Source organism: Thunnus thynnus, chromosome 20, assembly GCF_963924715.1.
Source record: "Thunnus thynnus chromosome 20, fThuThy2.1, whole genome shotgun sequence".
Classification (NCBI taxonomy): domain Eukaryota; kingdom Metazoa; phylum Chordata; class Actinopteri; order Scombriformes; family Scombridae; genus Thunnus; species Thunnus thynnus.
This window is the reverse complement of record NC_089536.1, coordinates 17,645,389-17,663,242: the sequence shown is the minus strand read 5'-3', so window position 1 is coordinate 17,663,242 and position 17,854 is coordinate 17,645,389. Positions and strand designations below refer to the sequence as shown.

The 17,854-nt window shown below is 42.3% G+C and overlaps 1 protein-coding gene across 3 annotated transcripts; it reads left to right on the top strand.

Moving 5' to 3' along the window:
• Positions 1–129: 129 nt before the first annotated feature.
• LOC137172454 (katanin-interacting protein) lies at positions 130–17,687 on the top strand. 3 transcript variants are annotated; one of them, XM_067576875.1, is made up of 29 exons: positions 130–246; positions 783–881; positions 2,836–2,924; positions 3,211–3,386; positions 3,818–3,930; positions 4,043–4,144; positions 4,298–4,447; positions 4,689–4,929; positions 5,233–5,364; positions 5,460–5,611; positions 5,842–5,948; positions 6,207–6,303; positions 6,418–6,624; positions 6,929–7,066; positions 8,035–8,893; positions 9,858–10,625; positions 10,739–10,947; positions 11,309–11,387; positions 11,519–11,696; positions 11,920–12,085; positions 13,177–13,346; positions 13,443–13,507; positions 13,656–13,766; positions 14,469–14,608; positions 14,721–14,822; positions 14,923–15,083; positions 15,418–15,444; positions 15,770–15,855; positions 15,964–17,687. In XM_067576875.1, the coding sequence occupies exons 2-29, from the start codon at positions 870–872 to the stop codon at positions 16,020–16,022; spliced, it is 4,896 nt and encodes a 1,631-aa protein (XP_067432976.1). In that variant the 5' UTR covers positions 130–246; positions 783–869; the 3' UTR covers positions 16,023–17,687. The 3 variants fall into 3 exon arrangements, with proteins under 3 accessions (XP_067432976.1, XP_067432978.1, XP_067432977.1); XM_067576876.1 differs by having other exon boundaries at positions 132–246; positions 756–881; XM_067576877.1 differs by lacking the exon at positions 15,418–15,444.
• The last annotated feature ends 167 nt before the right edge of the window (positions 17,688–17,854 follow it).

The window sequence follows — 17,854 nt, the reverse complement described above, 5'->3', positions numbered from 1 at the left end:
TTTTATTTACTTTTATTTATTTTGTTGTTCTTTTGAGTCTTGGGAGAGTTTGTTCAATAATTATGAGACAATCTTAACCCCATATCTGTCTGGCGGGGGGCGTGTCTCACTCTGATGCGGCTCTTTCTATTGGTGGAGCGCTATCCTGGTTACCAACCAACACAACACACTGGGCACATGAGAAAACACAGAAAAACGCGTAAATTTCCAAGCTTATGGCAAACAAAATACAATTTAACGATGGCAGTAAGTATCTTTCTTATATTTATTAACGCCAGAGGTAAGAGTATACAAGAATATGAACGCAAGACGTTTTTTTTCTGATTTAATGCTAACTAGTAACATGCTAACTTATTAGCCTTTCAGTTTGTTATTAGCGCCAATGCTAACTGAGCTGTTAAGGCTGCTTGCTTACGTTGACTCTGCCATCAATATAAGGAGTTAATTTGCCAGGTAAATAGTTAACCGTACATGTGATGGAGATGAGAGGAAAGCCGTGTAGCGTTAACAGTGTGTGTTAGCTATCAGTGCCATTCAAATTAGGATAGCTACGTCTTGTTAGCTCTCTGCGTGAATAAAGTTAACGGCATGTTAAGCTATTTCTAATGAGTTTTGACGAAAACATTTATACAATAAGATGGTTAATTTTTTGCATTGGAAATAGCGGGTATGTATTTGTTCTGCTGAATCGTCCAGAGGGTGGGGCGACATTTTAAACGAAGTGCTTTCAAGGTAATTTGGGTTTCATGTCACAGGTAACCTTCATCTGTGTCCCTCTGCAGCGGTAAACAGACAAAAAGCAGATGTCGATTATATTTCTTGAAGATGTGGGGTAGGGTTATGTGAACAGCATCCTCTGCGGCCACATAATGGATAAAGAGGTAAGCAAAAGGTCGTTTTATGTAACGACTCATCTGCTATGCCAGTATTTTGTAGGTTCACATGATCTGTCTTTTTACTTGACATGTGACATCGTGAAGAAGTTGCCTTCAATTTTGTGGGCAGCCATCGCCATATTTTCGAGCAGTGTCTCAGCTGTCACTCTTCCTCTGTGCTTTGTCACTACTAACTATTCTCTATTCTTCCTTCAATTTTCTTTGCTTCCCTTCTGCTCCTGTCATTGACAGACGCTGTAGCCTAGTAGACCCGTAGAAACTAAGTAAGGGCCTTGTGATTTTTTTTTATTATTATTTGTGGTCATTTTGCATGATTATGCATGGGTTATAAACTGCAATGGCATGAGCTGTAGGTGACTGTCTTATGCAGATAACTGATGCTCCTTCCAAGAAACCCACATTGGTGTAATTTCTCACTGGCTGAAGGTCAAGGCCTACATTTCTAACATTAAAGTGGACAGAAATCAGATGTTTTTATGAGGATGATTTAATCCAGCAGTGTCTTGACAAAAAGTGGAAGGGGGGGGGGTAATTGGAGACCTATCTACTGGACCCCCACAATGGGATCCTGGCTGATGTGACAGATGTATTTTTACAACAATATATCTTGTCAAGCATGGCTTGTAAACACAAACGGTCAGTTGTTTATCACTCTGGTTACTGTGGCATTTTAAGTGATGGTTGACATCATAGATGAGTGACATGTATTGTCGGTGCTGGTTTCTTTGAAACAGTTGCACTTCATGTATTATGCCCAGACACATTATTGCAAGATGTACAAGCAGTGCTTGCAATTTGTTCCAACCACTGTGTGGCCACTATTGCGCTCACACCTTGTGAGTACCATGGAGGACCACCTTTTAGAGAAGAGCCTCAATTTGACAAAGCATGGACTCATAAAAGTGTTGGACTTAATACACAGGGATCTGGGCCCATTCTGAATCATTAGTGTTCCTCAGTTTGTACATATTTTAATAAAATAACACCTAATCTTAAAATTGACAGTCTGCAGGCCTTTAGAATTAACTAAATATTATTAACTAAATATCTTAATGATCATCATTGTGTCTGTTTGAAAAATATTAGACTGTGTTCACAGATTGATGTGCCTGGACTCAAATAGAGCTGCAAAGAACAGTTATTTTCCTTATTGATTATCTGCTGATTATTTTTTAGGTTAATTGATTAGTCGTTAGGTCTATAAAATGTCAGAAAATTGTGAAAAATGGCCATTAGAATTCTTCAAATGTTTTGTTTTGTCCAACCAACAGTCCATAGCCCAAATACATCCACAGAAGACAAAGAAAACCATTGGCTTTTTTTTTTTTTTTAGAAATTACTAAAAGATTAATTGATTATTAAAATAGTTGGCAATTAATTTTCTGTCAATTGACTACTCGATTAATCAACCGATCATTGCGGTTTTAGTCTTCAAACTGTCTTTGCAACTCTGTTAAACTGATGACCAGTTCTTATTTGGGGCCCTAATGTTTTACAAGAAAGCATTCCCCACTTTTTCCCATCACATTGTTTATATCAGCACTGCTACAGCACTGACTGATTGTTTTTGATCCTTGTACAAAGAGATGCTTGAACAGGCACATTTGGCACCAAAAACCACATCACATTGACAGTTAGATAAATGGTATTTTGTCTATCCACCATGTACCTAAAGTGAACATCTTGACACAATTCGTGTACTGCATCAATGTTTTATTTACTCAAAACTGGAGGAGCAAGTTGTTTGCATAAATCTTGTGATGTACCATATATAGTGGATATCGATTGTAGTCTGTGAATGTGAATACCTGTCCAACAATGATGTCTATTGTGGCAGTGAAACAGCTGATGTAGGCTTTTCTGACTCTGCATCGTGTGTGTGTGTGTGTGTGTGTGTGTGTGTGTGTATGTGTGCGTACTCTTGCGCGTGCTCTTGAAGGAGAGTAAGGCGTGCCAAGGAGAGAAGCTCGCCTCTGCTGTGGATGACACTCTGGATGAATATTTAATCGCTCTCCAGCGCAAAAACAGGTAAAGTGTGAGCACAGGCTGTTGGGGAGAGACAGATTGGATTTCACAGAGGATTTCCATGACTTTCAGTGCTGCCTAATAGGAGCACTGATTGGTTCCTTGCTTTGAGAGACAAGGAATTAGTGTGTGATGTGCTGTAGAGTAGGGGAGTGGAGGTCAGTATTGCTTGAAAAAGTGTGTGATGTTCTGAATTTTAGCTGTCTCATACCTGTGATGCACTCTTTGTCAGATTTTTGTTCATATATTATATTTGTAGAGGTGGTTATCAGTTGTCTTTGGTCCTCAGGATCCTTAAGCGCCTTAAAGTCAAAGACCCCAGGGAGATTGAGTTGGAGCAGCTAGAGCAAGGCTTTTCCATTTATCTTAACGGAGCCAATGCTGAAGTCGGCAGGAAGCATCCCAAGAGCACCAACCACAAGTCTGTCACCTCCTCACCTGCTTGGAGGCCTGCACGCACAGCAGGTACGCTGCCACTGGACCAAAATAAACCTATAAACCCTCAACACTAAAAATCTCTTATATAAGAGCTCATTATTTTTTTACCTCTCTATGTGCAAGGGGAAACATTGTGCATGAGTATTCTGGCATTTTTACACTGAAATCCAAGGTTCCTCCTGATAATCCAGGTCTTGTCGTCTCTGTCATCCAACAGAACATATGGAACCACAAGCTAATAGCCACCACTCCTCAGCTTGTAGTTTGCAAGGCATGATCCCATGCCCAGTCTCAGTGAATAAACGATAGTGACAGTTGTAGCTGGCAGCCATTTTTTTTCCTTCTTCCTCTATGTGCTGTGGACCATCTGCGTGTGTGATTGTGTGCTCCTTCTCCACCGAGGCAACACTCTGCTGCACGCTGCTCATGTTCCTTTTTGTGCTGTGACTCATCGGCAGATGTCTGTAGAAGCGCCCACCAGCTAACTGAAGATAGCCGTAATCTGGAGCAGACCAGCAGGCAGAGGAGCCACACTGCCCCAGGAAAGGTCCAAAGGAAAGAATGGGTGCAGGTGCAGACTTGTAATCTCTTAATATTTATTATCTTTGATTGTTGTGTATCAGAGATGCATATTTTCCCATGAAAGTACACTGATTGAAATGTTTCCCTTTTTATGTGTGCAGGATTCTGTCAGAATTCGGACAGAAGAGGGACCAAGTTTGCGGATATCCCCAGAAAAGCGCTACACTGAGGATTTTGAGCCCTATGAAAGTGTAGACATGGAGGTAGAGTAAAGATATAACAATGCCTACTAAGCCTGTGTGTGTGTGGGTGTTTTTTTTAGGGGAGGGGCTAGGTGTCAGCTGCAGCTGTCTGTACTACTTAGCATCTCTCCATCTCTGCTATTTCCCTTTATCCAATCACTGTACTTCATGTAGAACTCCAGTCCGCGCTCGCCTCGTAGTCCCTGCTCCCCGAGGGACACCTGCAAGGTTTCGCGCTCCTTCAGCTCCAGGCCTGAGAGCCAAGGAGGACAAGCAAATCAGGAGCACAGCGAGAAGGTGCTTCTCAACCTTGAGGAAGTGAAGGTAAGCGCAAGAAGAAATACGGATGTTGTTTTATTTCATCTTGTCAAGGTGGCATGAGATGTCGTGAATCATCTAAATTTGTTTCGAGCTCCTGGGTGTTAATTTATGACGCTTTTTCAGCAGTAGTCACACAAATCAAGGGAATACTTGCAACAGTCAGCATGCATGTGCGCCTGTGAGTGCTTACACTGATGACTGTGTGCACGGATGCGTACATTAACGCTGACCTTTTGTAAACTAGGTTTTGCGTCGGAGCCTGGAGGTTAGCATGTGGCGGAGCAGCCGTGGCTCAGCGGGGGAGGAGTCAGACGAGGAGTGGGTGGAGGAGCAGATTGAGAGGGACGAGAGCACTGAGAGTCTGGACGAACTGGGGTTGCCTCTCTCTTCCTCCAAGTCCTCCTCCAACCCTCGGCCCAGCTCTTCCCATAGCCATTTCGACTCAGCAAACCTCATAGTCCTGGACTTTGGACCCTCACCTAAAGGTAGGCTTCAGTATCCACTTTCTTATGTAAATTTGTTATTGATTTTTAGGATGAGTCTTAATTGTCCAGAGTGGTTCTCTCACCTCCTTATCTGCTTCATCAGCACTGAACTGTACACAAGGAGAATAGGCAATAACATTAGCTGTCACTGCACAATTAAAATCCCATGTTTGTCAGCACGTGGCATGCAGAAAGACTGTGAACCTGAAAACTGTCTATTTAATTCATAATAGGTGCATTTATTCCAAATATTGCTCAGTGCTTCCCTGAGACACAGGTTGTCCATTTTCTCCATTGCTCCAGGTCGCAAGATTGAACGCTCTCTATCTGCAAAAAGGAAAGACAGCATCGACACCTTCATACCCACCAAGCCTATGTTGGTGAAGAGCAAAACATTGGATAGGCCACCTTCAAAAGAGAGCTGGGATGGTCAGAGTAAGTCCTGTAACATTTAAAAAATGTGGTCTCTGCAAGGTGGGATAGCATAGTGTATGTGTGTTGTTTTAAAAGACATTTGCTTTTTGCTAAAGGGCCAAGGAGTCGGGTGGAGAGGCCCCTGTCAGCGGCCAGGAAGGCGTCCTTTGAGGATCGAGACCCAGAGGAAATGGCATGTGGGGTGCGCCAGGCCATCCAGAGAGAAAACAACCCCATGCAGAGTCCTGAGCCCTTCAGTCGCAACACGGTCTGCCTTCCCCAAACTGTACTCCTCCCACCTTTACTCAACTCTGGGCTATTTCATGTTAAAACATTTTTCTCTACTGATAACAGCTGTTTTTATGATGATTCAGAACATTAGAATGCCTATATTATCTCTACACTTGTATTGTAGTTTTGTTGTTTTCCAGATTTAGCTTATATATGAAACCAGTAGCAAAAGCGTATTTATCTCTTCCATTGTGTTTCGTCATCCAGGGCAGGGGACACCAGATGATGAATGGCTTAGTTCATCACAACACCCACGACAAGGATGAGAACGGTGTCACTTTGGCCATGCAGAGAATCACGCTTATGGGCCACAGGTATACTTACAGAATATGGCACTTAAACACACAAGCACTGAATGTACTGTACACTCTGGCTTCTGTGGGATAGAAAAACACTTGGTACTGATTGTAACTCAGAACAAATGTAATAGTGTTTTATAGAAACTGATTGGAACCTGGAAGACTTATTTATCAATGTAGCTATTCCAGTGATCAGCCCTCCCTCCCTACATATATGAAGGTCAGAGAGAGTAAACAAAGCAGCAGAGCTGAGGATGTCATCCTTCTGTTCAGGCAGCAACAGAAACTGCTGAAAGCCTTGGAGAAACTGGACGGTGGACCCAGCTACAACATCCCTCAGAGTGTCAAAACAGATTACAGCAAACAGCTGGTGAGTCAGAAACCCAGTCTCACAGTTCAGAATGAATGATAATAATACTGCTCAGTGTGATACAGACAGAAAGCGAACAGAAGCACTTGGAAATGTTTTGTGTTGTCATTGCAGAGAAGGCAGCCCTCAGAGGTCACCCCTGCATGGTATGTTACCATGGAGATCCTGTCAAACTGGGGGAATGCTCTGCAGGTCGGGCTGACGGAGTTGCAGTTTTTCTGCCTCAGAAACAAGAAGCTGTATGTTTCACCTCATGACCTGGACATCAGGAACGCTGACTACCCTGGGAATCTGGGGGCACTTGTCAATGGAAAGGTGAAGGTGAGACTCTGCCTGCCTCAACGTCTTATTTAGATTATTTCTGCTTCTACATAGGGCTACACACATTAAATCTGATTCAATAATTTGAAAATTAGCAATGTAAGAAATGCATAAAATGTTTTTTAATCCCATCCTTGTCATGTTTACAAATTTTCTTTGAGTAAATTCAATAGCGCTATTGCAATAGTGAGATGAGTTTATAGCAGTTTTTTTTTTACATTTTTCAAATAATTACTTTTTACATCATTATTTACACAGACAAAGTATTTGCTCGTGGTTTTTAACTACTCTCTTGGGTTGACAGACTACCAAAGAGCGTCACATGTGGACGTGTCCGTTCCACCCTCCCATCCAGCTCTACTTCATCATCAGGAACACGGAGCGCTCGGCAGACTTTGGAATATCCCGCATCAAAATCTGGAACTACAACAGAAGCCTCAGTGTATGTATTTTTATTGTAGCCATTCAATTTCATATGCAATCCTTTCTGCACATCTTTTGATTTATCCCTCTCTTGACTTCAGAGATGATCCATTTTGCTGTCTGTCAAGCTCATAAATCCTACATGCTCGTGTGTTGTCACTATAATGCTTGGTGACTGTATCGGCGTGGTGGTGTCAGGGGTGTGGTTCTCTTTAAGCAGTGGCTGACTGAGCTGCCAGTCAGTCTGTCCAAATGTGGAACAGGGAGAGATTAGCCCCAGAGGATTAGCATTAGAGGAAATGTGGGCTTCTGCCTCTCATTCTATCTGCTGTTCATAGAGGGGTACAATCCCCACATCGTATCTCCTTTCTATGCTACTACAGCGATCCGGAATTACTCAATGTCATTATTGGATTGTGAATTAGTGCTTGAACCTGTTATTTATATATATACACGGAGCTGTTGGTGAGAAGGAAGTTCTAGGCTGACCTGAGTCCACGTTGCGATGTTGCGTCGAGCAGATTTGAGTTGGGCTTTAGCCATGTCGCTCATGGCAGCCATGACTGCATGGTATCTGTGAGAGGGCTACTTACGGCTAGCTTATGTAAGAAACAGGTAAATGAATCAGTTGTGTGTGTATGAAATGTGATATACTACACTTTTTTGCACCATATGCTTTTTTGGTTTGCAGCTTGTGTTGCTTTGCTTAATTAGAATCATTATGTACTCAAAATATTGTTCAGTATACATCATGAAATGCTAAATATGTTCATGTGATACCTTTTTAATCTGAAATATGCATGTTATAACTTTACTTAAATGTGTAGAATTTATTTTTGTTTTGTTTTATGTCAGACATTAAAATCTGAAATATTTTTGCATTTTGTTGCATAACTGGGTGTTAAAAATCAAATGGTGTACAAACTGTTCTGAAACATGTCTATATATTCAGGGTGCAAGTAAATTGAGGCTGTGTTTCTTTTCCAGGAGCTTGATGTCGGTGCACGACATATAAAGCTGTACCTGAACAGCACATTGGTGTTTGAAGGTGAGCTGGAGAAGGGCTGTGGCAACCAGGTGTTTGACTACAGCACCACCATTGATCTCCAGGATTTCCAGGTCTCAGACTCCTTGTATTCCAGCCCTGTGTCTTCAGGACACAATCTTCGAGGTGCCAGCCCCCAGCGCTATGATGATAGGAAGGGTGGGGAGGGCACCCAGAGACACCACAGTTCAAATCCGCAGCCATCAGATGCAGCAGACCAGGCAATGACAGACATGCAGGAGAAATCGCACACACCGCTTCCACCCATCGCTCCTTCAGCAGCAGGGGTTTCATCCTCTGCCCGTCGCTCCTCCTCGCAAAGAAACTCTTTTGACCTGTCTGCCTCAGAAGAGCCCCTCTCTCTCAGGCAACAGGTGGAGCAGCCAGCACCCATGGAGCAGACAGTCACCACCCAGCCGTCCTCCTCCCGGGTGGCCCCCCAGTGGCTGCAGCCCCTGAACAGAGGAGCTCCGGAGGGTTGCGAGACCAGCAGGGAGAGGCCGCGGTGGCTGGTGCCTCAGCACTCTGGAGAGCCCAAATCTCAATCAGCCTCAACCTCTTCAATGCTCCCGGAGTTGCCGTGTAACCCGGGTCGGGTGTGCAGGGGAGTGGAGAGGACAGTAAATGGGAGTCAGTGGAAGGCTGATTCTTTGGACATGAGCTGCGACCTGCTGGAGGAGCTTGGAGAGCAAAAGCTTGACAGGCCCATCAGTGGACGCAGGAGCTCGTTCCGAAACACTGTGGTCACCACCAGGCAGACAGAAGAGCAACACCTACGAGCTACTGCACTGTCAAACACAGGTAGGCACAACTACTGCCTCCTATTTTTGAGGTTATAACACTGAGATAGAGATCTGTGTTGGGATGTGATTATGTCACGCTTGTAGTTTATTTTGCTCTGTATATCACCTAATACTATCTTCTCACAGACTATCACACATCTATATTCAATATTGCATTTATTAGTAAACTCTGTTCGTAAGAAATTAGATAAAGACTCATTAAACATATCTTGCTTTTCAACCAACTTGCCTTCAGCTTGAGGCTTTGTATTTTTGATCACAGTTTGCTTGGCTACTATCTGGGTCGTTTGGTTTGATACATTTTATCACTGGCTCCCTATGTTGAATGCTGCTCCCTCTCAGTAACTTTTCGATATTAATTAGTTTGTTTTGAGTCCTTACACTCACCTTACTGAACAGCCATGCTAATTGTCCGTTCTGTGTAATGACTGTCTTTATTTCAGCTGCAGATTAACTTTTGTCATTCTGTAATTTCTTAACTTTAAGACCTACATTTTTCTCATTCACATTTGGCGGAATTTGTCATCGCTACAGATGTCTCCCTGAACCTAAATAGGATTGTGAAACAGGATAGGTTGCCTTGTTAGAAAGGTGACTGCCTCCTGCATTTTAATCCCTTGATCTCACAGACTGCAAATAATAACCTGATTTAAGGGACTGTTCATAGGCTTACGCAAGTACTCACACTTTCCAGTTTACATACCAGAGTTCCAAACTCTCTTCTGGTCTGTGAACTATTTTTAAAGCCAGTGAAATGGTCAGTAGACAATTCATTTATGATATTTAGAACAGCATAGAGGTGTGACATTTACTGTACAATTACACAAAACATATTAACTTGATCTTTTTTCGTGTATTGAGTGTTTGATGATAAATGTAAAGGCAGTTTATCGCCATCAACAGATTATCTTATTTTCTTAAGCTCATTATTGTTTCATTGCTAACGTTTGTGCGTTGTCCAGAGGAGCCGTTGTCATTGGTAAACACCAGCAGGAGGCAGGGCACCCTTCGAGCCCAGCTGCACAGCCAGCAGGACGACACCCTCATGGAATCCTGGGACTCCCTCACTAAGTTCAACCAATGCCAACGTGGACGCATTTCAAACACTGGTTTTGAAGGTGACATCTTTGATGAGTTCCTCCAGCGCCAGGGCCGTGGTCCTCCCACAGTCCCAGTCAACCCCTCCTCAGCACCCAGGAGCCCACTTTCCTCCTTGACCTCTCAGGGGGCACTGTGCGAAGGCCCCGATGATGATTCGTCCATGGAGCGGGAGGAAGAGTTTGAGATCCCAGTGCTACCCCAGGGCCAAAGGCTGGTCATCAACATCCTGTCCACCTGGGGCGATCGCCACTATGTGGGTCTCAACAGCCTGGAGGTTTTCAGCTCCAGTGGAGAACCCCTCCGACCTGCTCACATCCGTGCTGACCCTCCAGACATCAACATTTTGCCAGCTTATGGCAAGGATCCACGTGTGGTCACCAACTTGATCGATGGTGTTAATCGCACACAGGACGACATGCACGTTTGGCTGGCCCCGTTCACCCCTGGTCGGAGCCACACCATCTTCTTGGACTTTGGAGCTCCCTACCAGGTTGCCATGATCCGAGTGTGGAACTACAACAAGTCACGTATCCACTCTTTTCGAGGGGTGAAGGAGGTGGAAATGCTGCTGGATGGAAGGTGCATCTTCAGAGGCGAGATTGCAAAGGCTTCTGGGACACTATCTGGAGGTATTTGATCAAAACAGCCTCATAAGTTTTATGTTCCCTTGTGTTACTTTTTTTATCATCTGTTTGCTTTTATCATCACCTGCTCTTTTTTCCTGACTCTGTTGTGACTCCAGGGCTGGACCAGTTTGGCGACACTATCCTGTTCACTACTGATGATGAGATCCTGGAGGCTATGTCTCGATATGATGAAACCTTCCTTAGTGAAGGTGAGGGTCCAGAGAATCTGGTATCCGAGGAGGAGCTGCAGAGACCACGCACTGCAGATGGAGAGGGAGAGGAAAGACCTTTCACACAGGCTGGTTTCCGAGAGGAAGACCTCACTGTAAGTACAGGCCTTATCAGTAGTACACATTTGCTGTATGTATGTAAATGCATAGAAATTATGTAAATCCCACTTCACTAGTGTTAAATAGCAAACCCAAATCCTTAGAAATTAAAGAATTTGATTAATTTAGGCACCTAGTTTCCAACTTTGACAACAGTGGTCACTAGCCAAACAAGACATTAAAACCATTTATTTAACAAAACACGTCATAGAATATCTTTCTTTTGGAAACACTGCTGCTCAGCATTCCCACATTGCTTTAGAAGAATAGCTGACAGTGTAACAGGCATCAAGATAAATTAGCCATCACACCGTCCAAGGACAGCATTACACAAATCTGCTTTAAATGTTTTCTTAGTTGAAACTTCACCTCAACCCCACTGTGAGCCAGTCTGAGGAGGACATGGGGCATATTCCTGGGATGTACACTGGAATGTGTGAGTGCATATTACATATTATCAACATTATTCTGACATCACATATTCAGTTCTCCTTTCTATGCAGTGTTAAACATTAGCTTTCGATACGTGCAATGACTGAATAATATGATTGTCTCCCTCCACCCCAGGCCTTCGACTAGAGCTGGTGTTAACGTGGGGTGACTCCCACTACATGGGCCTGACAGGTTTGGAGGTGGTGGGGAAGGATGGAGAGAGTTTACCTTTGGACCTCAGTATTATGGCTGCCTCACCCAGAGACCTCAACGACCTGCCTGACTATGGACATGATTTGCGCACCCTTGATAAGTATGTCTGACACTGTCTGCTCTGTGTGAATGTTGAGTACACTGACATGATCCTGGTGACTTATTTGTTAGTTGCAGTAGATATAAAAGTAGAATAACCTTAATTTCTGTGATTTCCTGCATCATATTTTACACTTTTACACGTTTCGTCTTCCTACCCTGCCTTCAATAAAAATCTAATATCACAATCAAAATCGTCATCAGTGTCTATTATCATTATCCAGGCTTATAGACGGCCACAACATTACCACTGATGACCAGCACATGTGGCTGATCCCTTTCTGTTATGGAGAGCCCCACACCTTGAACATTACCTTCAACGAGCCCCAGACCATCGCTGGACTCCGTATCTGGAACTACAACAAGTCCCCTGAGGACTCTTACAGAGGGGTGAGAAACTTTTCTTTTACTATGTTTACGTTTACTATGAAGTTGGAGAACTATGGAAGTTCCCTTTTTAAATAATGCTAATAATTAACTGAATATATCAGACTATGTAACACATTTAAAGTCTAGACTGTAAAATGGATTAATATGATAAATTATCCATACACCAGTCAGCATCATAGCTCACAGTGTAATGATCAAGCTGGAGATCAGTTAGTTTTTGCGTGGATAATATGACCCAAGTGAAATCACACGTCACAATCTCGTGTCAAGTCCTGTGTCAGGCTGAGTACACACATCAGACAAAAGTAGAATTCACACATTTAAATTGCTTCTTGTGTACAAATTAACACCACTAACTTGTGAACCTGCTCAAAACATCACACAGTTCATAACTGAACAGTGATAACATTACTGCAGAACACTACAAGGCATAGAGTGACATTGAAAGGCTCTATGCAGAAGACTAAAGACAACACATTAAAGGACTGGTCCACAGTTTTTCAAGTCTGTCTTAAAACAACAGTCAGGTGCCCAAATGAACACTAAAATAGGTTTTTTGCTGTAATCATTCCTCCTGTTCATACTGACCATTAGAAGATCCCTTCATAATGCACTTACAATGTAAGTGATGGGAGACAAAATCCACAGTCCTCCTGTGCAAAAATGTATTTAAGTTTATCTGAAGCTAATATGAAGCTCCCAAGTGTCTAAATTAGTCAAATCAAGCAGATCTTTTTATTGCCTCGTTTTGTTACTATACTTCCACCGCAGCTCAACAGGGAAACACTGTCTGAGGAAACACAAAGAGGGAATTTTACGCTAAAAAGACTGTAAATGTGGCAGATGTCCACTTGATATTTGAAGCTTATATGAGGCTTCAGCAGTCGGAGTTAAATACATTTTTGCACAAAATTACCTATATTGGAAGCACATTTGAAGAGTATATTTTAATAGCCAGTATGAACAGGAGGAATAATTACAACAAGAAAGACCTATTTCAATGATGATTTGGGCACCTGACTGTTGTTTTAAGACAGACTGGAACAACTGTGAAACTATCCTTCAAGAAAATCTCTGTATGTTTGATTCAGGTGAAGGTGATCCATGTGTTCATGGATGATGTTGCCATCTCCCCAACGGAGGGATTCCTGATCAGGAAAGGACTGGGAAACTGTCACTTTGACTTTGCCCAGGAGATCCTCTTTGTAGACTTTGTCCAGACGCCCACTGACGACAAGAGTGCTGAAGATTACACCCACAAGTAGGAGCTGGAAATGAAATGTGCATGTACTCTTATCTTATGAGAGATTGCTAAAAATGCTTTTCCTAATCTGTAATTTTCTTGTTTTCACATCAGAGGAAGCTCTAAGAAACAAGAACAGGCCAGCATGGACTATGAAGCTCCCATCATGCCTTGTGGATGTATCCTTCTTACATGGTTTGGACAGTTGTGTCTGAAATATATGATACACACACACACACAGTAGTTTAGACATCAGGCTTTAGCCAAGCCTTACGTGTGCTCTAAATGGTGCTTCATGTTGTATATTCCTTGACCTTTACCTGCCAGTCATCTTTCAGCTGCAGCTGTTAACAACATGGGGGGACCCTTATTACATCGGCCTGAACGGCCTGGAGTTTTACGACCAGAATCATGAGAAGATCAGTCTCAGTGACAACAGTATCCTTCTCATGAGTTCATATTGGCCTTTATGCAGATATCCTAACAAACCTAACCTCTTCACAACTGCAAGAATATATGTATTTTATCTCTTGTTTTATCTGATCTAATATTTACTCATAAAACAAGACTAAAATTATTTAAATTACAAATTATGAATATTCTCCTCCTGCTGTAGGAGTGTAAATATTAAAACCTAACCTAAGGATGCTAGAATAGGGGGTTGAATTCTTGAGTAATTAAAGTAGTTTTAAACAAGGTCCAGTTTATCAATCATTTGTGTCTAAGCCATGTCAGTAGCATATTATGTTGGCTCAGCATTGTTTACTGGGACACTAATGTAAAATGATACAATCATTAATGTTATTAGGTACACCTGTGCTTTTTCTGCTGTGACACCTGGAAATGTCATTGTAATTACAGCCTAGTGAAGATAATTACTACACAGTTTGCATCATAAATTTATGAGATCAGGCTCTACTTAGGTAATGTGGAGCAGGGGTGGAGACCCAGACAAAGGAGACACATTAAAGGTTAAAACCTTTTGAAAGACCATAACTGCTACACCAGCCAATGCTATTTTGAACAGACTATGAGGGTTGATTCATATCTGACTGGTTGAAGTAGTAAATTAATAGTAGCTGTTGAAGGAGTATTAATGGGTATTAATAGACATCCGCTCCTCAACATTTTATCCAACAGACATCGCTGCTTTTCCAGACAGCGTGAATGTACTGGACAATGTGAGTGGTGATGTGAGGACTCCAGATAAATTAATAGATGGAGTCAACAGTACCCATGACGGAAGACATATGTGGCTAGCACCGGTGCTCCCTGGACTGGTGAGGATGTGTGTGAGAAAGAGAGAAGAGAATAAGTGGCCACACTGCAATCAGTTAACAGATGAAAGTTCGTCTTACACTTGCATTGAGTGTTTTGAATGTTTCCACATAGGTGAACCGTGTGTACGTCATCTTCGATCACCCGGTGACCGTGTCCATGATCAAATTGTGGAATTACTCCAAGACATCACAGAGAGGAGTAAAGGAGTTTGGGGTAAGCCTCCCTGTCTGCTGTGAGCTGGGCAATCTCTTTGTTTTTTTGTTTTTTTTGGACCTCAAACAGAAAAACCTGTACGTCTGTATTATGTGTACAGCTGCTGGTGGATGACCTCTTGGTGTACAACGGCATCTTGGACAGCGTGAGCCACGTGGCGCGAGGCATTCTGCCTAACTGTGATCCAGTGGTGCCTTACCACACCATCCTCTTCACAGACAACGCATACATTGCACACCGTGAGAGGAACACAGTCATCAGGTATCCTGGCATTTCAGGGCGAAGATATGATTGACTACTTTGTTTCCTGGCTGTACGATGTTGCTGCTCAGTCCTGCATCCTTTCTTAAACATGCATGTTTCCTTTCAGTCGTGGTACACATTGTATAACTATAATAGGATCTGTCCAGCAGTATGTATGTAAAGTTGAGTGCCAAATGGTCAGACAGCGAACTTATTACTTGTGAATATCAACACCATTTTTCAGCAAAGTCTAATATTAAGAAAGTTATGGCTTGACGAAGAAGGTTAGATAAACCTCACTGTCCTCAGTAGTGAGTTGTTTTGAACAGAGCTGTGCTCTTTTCCACTTCAGCCCCCGTGGCAGCAGACACCACCAACAGTGAGTAACAGAGCTCCTGAAAGCCTCGTGTCAGCACCTCCCTGTGGTCAATCCCTGTATTGAAAATTCCTCCAGTGCCCTCAAACGTCCCGCAGTCATCCCACACCCTCACCACACGCTTGACTTGTGATGCCCCAATTCCTCCTCTCTTCCTTTTCTCTCTCCTTTTGTTACCTCTCAAGGCCTGGACCTGCTGGCTTCAAGCTTTGTTATCAGTCACTCCTCCATTTTGTGTCGTTCCCTCTTACCAGCCTCCCGCAGGTGTGTACAATCAGATTTACTTCAAGCGTATGTGCTTTGTCTTCATTTTCTCGCTGTGTTGCAGTAATTACGTGGAGGATCAGGATGTGAAGATGACCAACGAGAATCAGATAGTCCATCACAACAAGAAGAAGCAGACGGCAGATCCAGGTGAGTCGGGGAAGGAACTGGACTTGTAGAAGTTTTAAAAATGTCAATTTCGGCAAATTTAATTTACTAATGCTTAGCTAAAAGCTTGTTTGTCGTCCCTCCACGCAGCTCTTCGGCCTAAAACTTGCATGACTGATGGTGGGAAACATGGAAAGAGGAGGTACTGACAGACTGACGAACAGACAGACATGAATTCAGTGCTCATACAAAGAGATCAGAACTGAAAAGGAGGAACTATTGCTGTTTCATCACATGTTCTGGTGGGTTACCTTTGAAAACCTCCCTTAAGTTGAAGACCCAAAACAGCCATGTTTAGCAATGGTAGCCTGGTGGTGAAATGCTTGACAGCAGCTCTCACAGTCCACACTGAAGAGGACGGAGTTTGCACAATGGGTTTGCACACACACACAAACACACACAGGATTCCACTTTATGGTTGGATAACTCCCCTTTCCCTTTGCTGTGAAAACACACCCACAGATACATGTTATCCTGAACACGTACTGTATAGTTGTCCCTCCCACAGTGCCAGGATAAACCTGTGAGGCTGCATTCTGTCAGCCCTGTTATTGTGCCTAGTAACTAAACACTATATCTGTGGCTGCTACTTGTGACTTTTGTGCTGCATATTTAAATGCTGCTTGTGGCGTGTAAATAGTCAAAAAGCTCTTAAGGCCACACGGATACACTCTCACATCAGGATGTGGCCGACGCTACATTTATTAATGAATTTTATCCACTGATGAGCCTAGTCACTCAGCTCTTTGCCTAATTGGTACGAGAGCTGACTAACACACCCGCCAGTGTACCAACAAATCGTAATGCTATGCAGACACTAATTTATATATATCAATACTTTATATCTGTTGGCTAATATAGTATATTTCAAAGCCAAATGCTTTTACTTTGGGGAAGTTCTTCCGGAGAGGGTTTCAGCTTTGGAAGATTTATATTGATGGCTAAAGTGTAACACTTGTAGTTGAAAGTACAGTGGTCAGATTTTGTATGTTTCAATTTGAATAAAATGAAAAGTGAAGCTTTAGAGGATGCTGACAAACTCCACACTTGAATCTTAAAAAAAAAAAAAATGGCATTTGGCTCCACAAAATTAGGTCAGTGTATTTTTTTTTTCTCTCCAAAATATAAGTTTTCTGCTTAGCATCAGGTAAAAAAAAACAACACTTTGACATCCAAGTGACCTTTATTGAAGTTGCTCTAAGGTAAGATTTAAGGTGAGAGCAGATTTTCTTGAGCCTGTAAAGCAGTTTCAGTAATTTGGTTAGAATAGAAAAAAAATCTACATTTTCAAGTTTAGATTTTGAGTAGACAGGCAACTTCTAATATGCAAATACTATAATCTTACCTCAAATTGAGAAGAACGGTCTTTAAAAAGGGATAAATATTGTTCTACCTTCACTATAATACTATGTAGTTGATGTTGTACTATTCATTCATTCAATATTTACCGTACTATCTCGTTGCATGGAAACGTCTCTTCAGCATTAGCTGTGGATATCATCTTAAAATGTTAGATACTTTTGTTTGGAGGAGTTTTTACTGCTTCATTGAGCCCCGATATAAACTATTTCATACTCCTTATACGTGATGGGAGTAATCGTATATGAAATGCAGTTTTATGTATTTAATTTCAGTATGTCCAGCAGCAACAATAGACATTACTCTGTATGTCAGTCCTGCTCTGTGGGGTGGTGGCTATTATTGTATGTGTGACATTTTAGTGTTTTGAAATATTTAATTATTTTTCTAATCTTGATTAAATATGTATATTTGATGTAGGTTTATTTGAAAGAATAAAACATTTAAAATACACACATCTTCCATCATCTCTGACTGTCTTTGTGCGACAGGCCTGTATGTTCAGACATTCATGTCCTCAGTTGACCCGACACTGTTCTGAATCATGCCAACAAAAGGTATCTATTAATACTCTCTGGTGCAATGAACAGCTCACAGTAAAAGGAAAAAAAAAAAGAAAGAA